This window comes from Puntigrus tetrazona, unplaced genomic scaffold, assembly GCF_018831695.1.
Source record: "Puntigrus tetrazona isolate hp1 unplaced genomic scaffold, ASM1883169v1 S000000001, whole genome shotgun sequence".
Classification (NCBI taxonomy): Eukaryota; Metazoa; Chordata; class Actinopteri; order Cypriniformes; family Cyprinidae; genus Puntigrus; species Puntigrus tetrazona.
This window is the reverse complement of record NW_025047681.1, coordinates 4,408,250-4,418,150: the sequence shown is the minus strand read 5'-3', so window position 1 is coordinate 4,418,150 and position 9,901 is coordinate 4,408,250. Positions and strand designations below refer to the sequence as shown.

At 38.5% G+C, this 9,901-nt stretch overlaps 2 protein-coding genes across 3 annotated transcripts; both read left to right on the top strand.

Moving 5' to 3' along the window:
* Positions 1-398: 398 nt before the first annotated feature.
* Positions 399-2,344, top strand: LOC122331591 (C-type lectin mannose-binding isoform-like). Of its 2 annotated transcripts, XM_043229146.1 has the most exons (4): positions 399-488; positions 810-1,172; positions 1,370-1,458; positions 1,525-2,344. In XM_043229146.1, exons 1-4 carry the CDS (start codon positions 455-457, stop codon positions 1,651-1,653), a joined length of 615 nt encoding a protein of 204 aa, XP_043085081.1. In that variant the 5' UTR covers positions 399-454; the 3' UTR covers positions 1,654-2,344. The 2 variants fall into 2 exon arrangements, with proteins under 2 accessions (XP_043085081.1, XP_043085082.1); XM_043229147.1 differs by lacking the exon at positions 1,370-1,458.
* Positions 2,345-3,521: 1,177 nt separating this feature from the next.
* LOC122331599 (interferon-induced protein 44-like) lies at positions 3,522-6,332 on the top strand. Its single transcript, XM_043229153.1, has 7 exons — positions 3,522-3,594; positions 3,712-3,745; positions 4,583-4,784; positions 4,874-5,020; positions 5,115-5,283; positions 5,515-5,615; positions 5,702-6,332. The coding sequence occupies exons 1-7, from the start codon at positions 3,555-3,557 to the stop codon at positions 5,867-5,869; spliced, it is 861 nt and encodes a 286-aa protein (XP_043085088.1). The 5' UTR covers positions 3,522-3,554; the 3' UTR covers positions 5,870-6,332.
* The last annotated feature ends 3,569 nt before the right edge of the window (positions 6,333-9,901 follow it).

Sequence of the window (9,901 nt, the reverse complement as noted above, 5' to 3'; positions counted from 1 at the left end):
GAAAATGGCCTTTAAATGATCATTTTGCTACACTTTTTGCCTGGGGCAGTGTGGGTAATGCAGTAAGTAGAGCTTACTGTTTATGTGGATGGGAAAGATACACCAAATTCTACTATATGCTGGACATAAGCTATACATTTTTAATAAAGATCCATGTTGATTCAAATTTAAGATTCAATTCCATCTGAAAAAGAGGGTATGAAGTTGTTGATGTGATAAAAAGAAATCCAGCCTTAGGAAAGCTCATCTTCTGACATTTGACAATGGTGTGACTTGGGTGTCATGGAAACAGTTCTGACTCTTTGAATGTGATTTGCAAAACAAATTATGCATGTCAACAAAATTACTGTAAATGGAGCAACACATGGTTTAAAAAGTGGACAGATCCCACACGACCTTCGTGTCTCTGAAAAGAGAAGTTGGAGTATTTGTGATCGTTTGTTGGCGTACCGTCATGAGGACTGATTTGATCTCAGTACTGTTATCAGGTAAGTTTGTAAGGTAATATTACAATAATTTAACAATACATTTGCATGTTCACAGTTCTCTGATGTCACTTACCGGTTACATGATTTACAAGTAAACGTAATATGTAATCTTTTTTTTTAATTTAGCTTAAATTTAATTAGACAATCCATTTTTTTGCTTACCGTAGTGTTTCAAGAATCCAATCAAATCGTTTTATCGCTACGAATCCATTTAAGAACATTCCAATGGAATTTTGCAACTTTTCATTTTGCCATGGTCTTATTTGATATAGTTCTGAAACAATATAAATCACATAAACGTGTTAATGCGTCTCTCCGCAGCTCTGATCTGCGGTGGAAACTCTTACGTGTTTTACTTCATCCCTGATGTCATGAACTGGACCGAAGCTCAGACGTACTGCAGACAGCATCACACCGATCTCGCCACCGTTAATGACCAGACTGACCTCGATGAGCTGTTAAAAACTCTTCCAGAGGGTTTTAAGGCTAACATTTGGATTGGACTCTATCTAAAGGACGGGAAAGCTCCGTGGGTCTTTTCCGATGGGAGCAATTCCCAGTTCAGACTCTGGCTTTCTGGCCAACCAAACAATTATGGTGGCAACCAGTACTGCGTGTACTCTGAACCCAACGGGTATTGGAACGACTGGAAGTGTACAGATGAATTTGCATTTATTTGCTACGGTGAGTTGTTAGCACAAGTCAAACTATTTAATTCTGCCGTTTCTGTGGAACTGCAAAGACACTGATTATTGAGCAGTTAATCCACGGGAGACGCGAGGTGTCATAACTAAAAGAGGTCAAGATCACGATACAGCCTTTTTTGGAAAGAGGCTATCAATAATAATTAGTTTTGTGTTTCTGTGTGTGTGTGTGTGTAGTAGAGAAAAAGAGAGAGATCTTGAGACTGGAGGTGAGATCAAGTCAAAATGTGAATGATCCTACACTGAAGAAAGAGATTTTGACTAAGGTGTGTAAACCGAATATGTGAACAATGATTATGAGTTATTGAGTATTAAGTGTTTCTGTCCTCCAGGTAGAGCGGATCTTGAGGGAAAACGGGCTGAGAGAAGATGCTAAGCTCTCGTGGATGATGTTTTCTGGTGACGCTGCTTTTCACGGGACGTGGTATCAGAAGAAGAATTTCTCGAATTCGCACTGCTGAAACGGGAAACATGAAATGATTGTCTCGTAGTAGCATTATCCTCATGTTTCTACCAACCCACATTTTGAAAACCGCTTCACACTGTTGAAAGTTTGTTAAAAGAGTTTAAAAAGAAAATAAAAACTGGGAAACAAGATGGGGTCGAGGTGAATATCTGTCCTGCAGAGTTTTAGTTTTGTCATTGTACCATTAAACTTAGTTTAAACACAAGTCATCTGTGACCCAAATGTATGTTTCTTAAACATTTTTTTAAAAAGCCGTAATGTCTGCCCTGTAGGAGACAACAATGGCTCAGCGTCATCAAACAGGTCAAAAGTGGGTTTTACTGAACTTGAATGGCAGACAGTTAGACAGTATTTGATCACCGAATGCCGTCAGCCAGAATATTCGAAAGCCATACTTTAATATGAAGAACGCGCATTGTAAACCGATCTTTTTAGGCGTTGTGTGTGTGTGTGTGTGTGTATATATAACTGTATTTCTGTATATTCATCAATTTTAAGGATGTAATCTTCATTTCATCTTACATGTAATGCCTGATAAAACCTAATCAAAAGTATGCGAGCGGAGCATTGTATTGTATAGCTGTTACCAGGGCAACCGATCCACCACTTCAACGGCGCCTCCTGCTGGCAGAGAATGAATGTGCATATATATATACTGTATGCCGCCACAAATAAAACACAAAACATAACGGTAAATTAAAAGCTGCTGTTGAAAACTGATGAGAAATGGGTCCAGTGCAAAGTCAACCTGAAGTTCTTTTTTCCTTTAAAACATAAAAAATATGACACGTCTCATAAAGTGAGAACAAGGAACATACTGGTCCAAAGACGTTAGTCAGTGATCAGTTTAGATTGTAAGCTTTCAAAGTATGTCTCTATATTTGTGCTCCAACATGTATAATATTTCAAAAACATCACTTGATTGCACAATTCCTTTCCCAGTACCGGGATAACAACCTTATACTTTTAACGTTAAATCAACTTTAATAATCATTTAAATGGAATAATACCTTAATTCAATTATCTGCTCTACGAAACTGTGCGAGATTATTTTTGATAAACTTGATCTAATCCATCTGTGTTTTGATCATCATTCACTGATCTGATTACCTTTTTTTAATGAAACCTATCCACAGTCAGTTTCTGAATGCCTGAAGCTAAAATAACTCTTTTAAAGCAGAAACTTTGATCTTTATTTTGATTATATTGTCCGTGCGGATATCCGTACAACAAATTATAATTATAAGGGCCATGACATTTGGGTAAAAATGATACCTATGCAAAGTGTTAGTGTTCTAAACGTCTTTAATAGTTTGTATATTCAGTTCATGTACAAATGACCACGCTTGGAGACAAGGAGTTGTAAACACTCCCTCCAAAAGTGAAGCTCACCATTGGCTCCCCAAGAGGCGTGACTTCCTTTATATCCATCAGTGTTTAGCAGAAACATAATGGTTGGCAACCAAAGCCTCTGATCACCTTCTTGTCTTCTGGAGTCCTCCGGCAGGCCGATCTGCGGTTCTTTAGATACAGTGAAGATGAGAGCAGCCCCATCTTCACAATCCTGAAAAAAGCCAAGCTCCTGGAGGCGTGCCGTGTGGGCAGAACTAAAGTGTGACAAAACACAGCCATTTGATGAGTTTCACTGAATCATGGTCTTTTTTTTTTTTTTTTTTTTACAACTTTATTTTCTTTTAATTGAATTGACGCCATAGAACTGTTTCAGACAGTTATCTAAAAAGAACCGGTTCAAAACCAGTTCACTCCGGTATCACTGTGGTATGAAAGTGAAAGTGAAACCAGTATATATAATGTTTCTGGTGTGGTTCTGACACACATCTTCTGTGTTCCAGGACAAAGCTGACATTAACGTTTAGAAAGGGGGAAGAAAACAAGATGGGAAATTCAGGATCGACACCATCACCACTGAACCCAGGTACAAGGGTCCTACTATTCTTCTACATATTTATAAAAAAATGTTATAAAATAAAAAAAAATAAATATATAAAAAAAAATATATATATATATATACACATATGTTTTTTCTCCTTAGAACTGGATGAACCATGGAGAATATTTGACTGGGAGTAAGTTACATTTACTAGCTATTCTCCCGACCAGTATTAGTTTTTTTTTCAGGCTGTTATCTGTTAATGCAAGATAAACTGACTGGTTTCCTCAGTAAAGACATCAATCATGTGCATGACCGAGCAATCTGTTCAATGCGTAACCCTCGACGGCTGTCCTCATGTACTGCTTCAGGCGGTCTATTACAGTGGTGGGGCTTTACTGAAAGCAATGTGGCTGCAGCATATAATGAACTCAAATGAGAAGAAATATAGACACAGAGTCTCCTGTGACACTGATGTTAGCCCGTCGATTTGATTCTCCTCTGGGAAACTAGTCCCGTCTGAATGTATAGCATCCCGTCTGCATCTTCGGCGTCATACAGCGATGTGATGTGCATGGAAAAATTGCCATGATGAAATTATAGATGTGGAGTCTTTATAAATACCTGTAAAGAAATATTTAGCAATGTTTTTTCGATGATGAAAATAAGAGTGGGCGGGTCCAATGTAGGTTCATCGATCTATCTGCGCCAGTGTACTTCAAGCCGGCCACGCCCAGTGTTGCCAGATTGGGCGGGTGGACAAAATGTGGGCTGCTTTGGCGTCGGTTTGCAAAAAGGGCAAATTGTATTGGCTTTTTTACAACCAAAACCCAAATGTGCATGATGCTGCTATACGGCAAGCTGTTTTGATATTTAGTTGTTAGCAGGATGTGAATTCTTCATATCAACAATACAGTAATCACTACTCATTAACAATATGGGTTGGTATACCATATTTGTTTTCAAATACACATTGTGTTCATTTAAATATGCACATTTTGAATGTTAACACCTGTGTTTTGTTTTAACAGAGAGAAAACTACCTGAAAAGAAAGCTGGAAGACTTCTCTCCGAGTCATCCAGATGTGAAGGACATCAGGATCCTGGTGGCTGGACAAATCGGAGCAGGAAAGTCCAGCTTTATTAACTCTGTCAACAGTGCTTTTCAAGGACGGATCTCCTCTAGAGCCATTGTCAACTCAGCTGCTGGTTACTCTCACAGTTTCACTCAAAACGTAGGTATTTGCTTAAAATTTTGCACGTTTTGGAGCATTTGAGGATTGCTTTTAGACCGTTCACAAATATATTTGGTCTTGATTCGTAGCTCCAAGGATTCACTGTTAGAAGTGGGAGCAAAAAGTTGCCCTTCATCTTCAAAGACATCATGGGCTTGGAGGCTGAAGCTTTGGAAGGGTTACAAGTGGAAGACGCCATCAGTGCTTTTTTTGGCCACGTGAAGGACGGCTATAAAGTACTGATCCACAATATTAAATGAGCAAATAACAGATTAGCCTGTGTGCAGTATATCTAACGTTTCAAATATTTTGCTAAATTTCCAATCTTAGTTCAAGGATGTGCCACTCACTAGTGAGGATCAACATTTCAAGAGTGACCCCAACCTCTCGGACCAATCTTTCTGCCTGGTTTACGTCATAGACGCAAGCACAGTCAGTTTCACAGAAGACAGACTTATTGACAAGCTGAAGATAATCCGCAGGAAAATCAGCGAGAAGGGTAAACCCCTGAATGTCGTCAGCTCAAATACGTTACAAGTTGAAAGAAAGATGGTGGGCTAGGCTTGACTTTGTGTATGCGGACAATGTCAAATTTTTACAGTTTGATTGTTTACATGACCCAGACAGTGGATGGGGATGAATTATGTAGCCTAGCAATATTCTGAAACAAATTAGCAGTATTTTGTTTAGAAAAATATTACTTTTTTCATTGCCTCTGTGTTCCCTGTAGGGATTCCTCAAGTGGTTGTCATGACCAAAGTGGATGAGGCATGTCCGCTGATCAAAAAAGATCTGAGGAAGGTGTACACTAGCAAGAAAATCAAGGAGAAGGTACGTGATATCATCCAAAGAAATATGTGTGTTGCCGTTTTTAATTTTCTAATTGCCTGATTTTCCCACATTCTGTTCCTGTCCAGATGGATTTGTGCACTGCTAAGGTGGGGGTGCCATTGACAAACATCTTCCCAGTGAAGAACTACCATAATGAGATCAACACAAACGATGACGTCGATGTTCTGATACTGAAGGCACTTGAACAGATTGTTTATCTTGCTGATGATAAATTGGTGGATATTGATAGCTAGACATAAACCAAAAACTGTAATTACTGCAATCACCCAATCTAGCTTTCTAATAAATCTAGCTTGGAATATTGTTGGCTGTGGGAGGAATTGCTTTAGTTCCTCTAATGTAAGATGCTTTGGGTAAAATTGCATGAATGTAGACTCAAATTCGAGTTTAGCTGAGTACTGTGGTCTTTGGCTTCGACCAGCATGTGTGCGTTATTTCAGCAGTGTTTCAAATAGAGCATGAATGAACCTCAGTTCTAGTGTATATATAGCACCGATTATTACAGTAATATAACGGTGGCTAGAACCGCAGCATATGTCAGATCTGTATGACTGAAGTGATGGAAAGGAAAAAGTTCCAAGCTGAAAATGTAATTGCATTTACTGTATTATTTCATGTATCCTTTTTTGAATAATAATAATAATTAATGTTATTATTATTTTAAAAAGTGCTGCTATAAATTAAAGTGTTACTCAAACCAGAACAATATATAAAGGGTCTTGTATTTTTTTATTGATACATGACACACAATGGCTTCTTCAATGTTAGTTATGCAAAAAAATAATAAAATCTAATCCCAAGTTATTTTTAAAGAAAATGTCTATTAAAGAATATTTGAACAAATAATGATGTGTTATAATAACGTAATGATATAATATTAGTACTAAGTGAGTGAACTTCAATTTTTGGCCATGTAATTATAGATAGGTTTACTTCACAATGCATTCGCTTTATTTATATGCTTTATTACTTTCTAAAAAGAAATGTATTTCCGAGTAATGAAGTAAATTGGATAAATCGAGATTCTTACCCAGATGAGTTGAATCAGGTGTCAAAATGTGCAGGGTAGTGGGCCTCCAGGACCTAGATAATCCTCAAATGGAAATCCAGATATTAGGTCCACACCTCCATGTATCTGAACATCCTCAGAAAGATCTCTCACAGTTCAGTGCACTTTGAATCAGGACGAAATGTGTGAAATCTCTGGGTTAGCCCAAGAGCATTGTAAGTGACAATGTCTGGACCATACAGTTGACACCAAAACGTGTCAAAAAAGTGTGTGCATTAGTGAAGATCTGCAGACAAGGTAACAACATGAAATTGTTGTAGGCCGATTTCAATCTGCATCGGTCCTGGAGAGCCACAGCCCTGCAGAGTTTGGCTTCAACCCTAATCTAACACACCAGATCGAGCTAATCAAGGTAATGAAGGGTAACTAGGAAGCTAGAGGCTAGAGTTTCAAACTAGTAGAGTAGCTATGGCTAAACAATACTCGGCAACCAGATCATGAACTCAGGGCGTGATGTAGTCAAGGGTATATCTGTGTGGCGTGAGAGTCAACGTGATTGAAGGACGACCTCTTGTGGACAACGGATGGACGCCCATGGACAGAACTTTTTAATGTAATAGTTATGCAATGAGCAATTTTATGTCAAAGGCAGGGACATGTTTGTGTGCATTTTATTTTGAGGTTTCAATTTGGAATTTCAGTTTGGAACAAACGAGCCGTTGTCATGACAATGATCACAAGCAACACATTTCAACGCGTTTTTATTTAAATCGAAATGAAAGAAATTCATTCTCTGCTGCTCGGCTAGAGATGTTTCATTTGTTACAGGTATGTCTGTACCACAAAAAAACACATTTCAGTGACGTAGAAGTCGCATTAATATCCATTTCGTCCACTTACAAGGTAGAGGTTCACATCAAATGAATGAAGCCTAGAAGATCATTTCCATGTAATTGTTTTTTGTGCTTAAATGGTCGAGGGCCGTATCCGATCTGTGCCACATGGAAGAAAAATGATCTATTTAGTGTAAATGCGGCCTAACTAATCAGTGCATGACGTGTTTCTGCCCCAACGGTAAGTAATGTGCTTATTAAATTACTGTATGTAATTATATACATTCTTATTAGTATATTTTTTTAGTAATTGTTTGGCATGTGGTGTGAATGTAATGTAAACCAAGAAACCTCTCGTCTCCTGTAGAAAAACCAAACTACATCTTGAATCAATTGGCTGTTACATGAAAGTGTTTCTCAGATGCAATCAGTCATCCTCATCCGGCCCGAGGGAAGAAAACCTGCAGCTTACACTTTGAATTGTTGTAGCATGAATTTGTTTGTCCACAAGGTGGCAACACTGGCATGGGTTGTAGTTTCACAACAGCAGAAGAAAAGGCCGGTCTACTGGAGACCACAGCATCAGTAAATGGAGGAGCTGAGAAGCGCTTTAGGGAGGGGGTTAGGACATGTTCACAACGTTAGTTTAAAGGGGTTTCAAGTGCAACCAGACTAACACAAGTCACCTTGTATTAATATTAATAGCAAAATTTAAATCTGAGGTGTTCAGTGCACTCACTGATGGTACAGCTGCTTATTTGAATTAAAAAAAGAAGGGATTACCTTCAAATACCTTAAGGAACCTTAGCTACATTCCCCAAAAATACACACCTCAGATGTTCTCCATTGGGTCAGATGCGTTTGTACGTTGTTTAAGATAGCTCCATAAAACATCTCAGATGATACAGAGAGAGCATCTTCATAACACTGGTCCAACACCACACTAAAAAACTGATTAACCAAAAATTGTTTAATTCAGATCAATGTGCAGAGTTGAGGAACTCCAGAAACACAGCTGAGATATGGGCCTGTGGTTTGAGGATGACATGGCACTTCATCTGGAGCTTCACTTGAAGTGACTGTGAAGGGATTGAGCTGCATGCAGGAGATGAGGTGGTTTTTAGCCGTCTTCTGCACCTCCTGAAGAGACAAGGAAGATGTTGCTCATCAACACACACACATCTGTGAAGGTGCTTCTGCTAAGCCACCTGAGGAGTCGTGAGCCTATGTCTGGAAACTGTTGTAATGGGAGGAATTGCTACTTCCAGTCCTGATCGTTGAGGTCCAGGAAACAGGAGCAGAAATCATATGTGTCTCTGATATGAACCACACACGTCGTCTGATCTATACCTGAAAACCTCTGTTGAAATCAATACGCCAATGAATGTGTTTTAAGACTATAAAAGTAAGATCAGTTCAATTAAAAGCGATTCAATCTTTACCTCATCACCTACATGAAACTCATCCCGTGTTTCTTCAGTTAAGCTTATAGTTAGTTTTTGTATCGTTGTGTCATGCATACTGTCCGTCTCTTCAGTTCATCTTTCCTCTAACATCCATATCTTCAGCTCTGGACATTTTCTGTTCTTGTCTCCGGTAAAGTCCCTCTTTTAGACAGTCGTTGACCGGTACGTTTGAGCGTATTATCTCAGTTTACTCGCTCATTTCCTCTCAAATCACCACATCGTGATAAATTATTCAGCCTCACAACATTTGATGGCAGATGCTCATTTTCCAAGAATGCATTAAACAATTATCAGTCCGGAAGCATATTAAAGTCGTAATCCCGATGGAATAGGAATAAAGCCATGAATCTTTTGTTTAATATTTATTTCTCAGGGCATATTATAGAACGGAAATTTACACCACATTAATAATGCAAAGGAAAGCCAATAGAAAACACATTACTACTACTACTAATATTAATAACAACAACAATAAGAACAAAAATAGAAATAAGATCACAGCCGGCACCAATTGGACAGAATGGCAAAGCAAACTGAATTATAATTCCATCCATTCAGAATTAAAAACATCAAACTGACAAATATAGACTACCCTGCTTGTGCTGATGAACGCGTTTAATAATACAAGCTTGCAAATGGATGGCTCGCCCCTCATCTGATGAATTGAATTGAATTATGAGTATAGAGCACTTACGGGCATTAAGTAATGCTTTGAAAGGAGGCTTTTTAATGGCCATCCTGTTCCTCGGCCTGGAAGTTGTTGGTTGTGGCCTTCATCGTGCTACAAAACACTCGACAGCGTCATTAGAGGGAAGAAGAGCAGCCCGGGAAGAAGACGACCGCCAGTGACCCCAAACAGCCTGGTCACAAACTTCATCAAACATCTTCCTTCATGTTCAATTAATAAATTAATTCAATAATTATAATAATAATTAATAATATATATTGTTTTTAATG

What these genes read in the sequence shown, in the direction of transcription:
- LOC122331599 (XM_043229153.1), top strand. Translation starts at nt 3,555, where the DNA reads ATGGGAAATTCAGGATCGACACCATCACCACTGAACCCAG. An exon ending in TGGAGAATATTTGACTGGGA is followed by an intron (nt 3,746 to 4,582) that starts GTAAGTTACATT and finishes GTTTTAACAGAG; the next exon opens with AGAAAACTACCTGAAAAGAA. An exon ending in ACGTGAAGGACGGCTATAAA is followed by an intron (nt 5,021 to 5,114) that starts GTACTGATCCAC and finishes TTCCAATCTTAG; the next exon opens with TTCAAGGATGTGCCACTCAC.
- LOC122331591 (XM_043229146.1), top strand. Translation starts at nt 455, where the DNA reads ATGAGGACTGATTTGATCTCAGTACTGTTATCAG. An exon ending in ATTTGCATTTATTTGCTACG is followed by an intron (nt 1,173 to 1,369) that starts GTGAGTTGTTAG and finishes GTGTGTGTGTAG; the next exon opens with TAGAGAAAAAGAGAGAGATC. An exon ending in AGAAAGAGATTTTGACTAAG is followed by an intron (nt 1,459 to 1,524) that starts GTGTGTAAACCG and finishes TCTGTCCTCCAG; the next exon opens with GTAGAGCGGATCTTGAGGGA.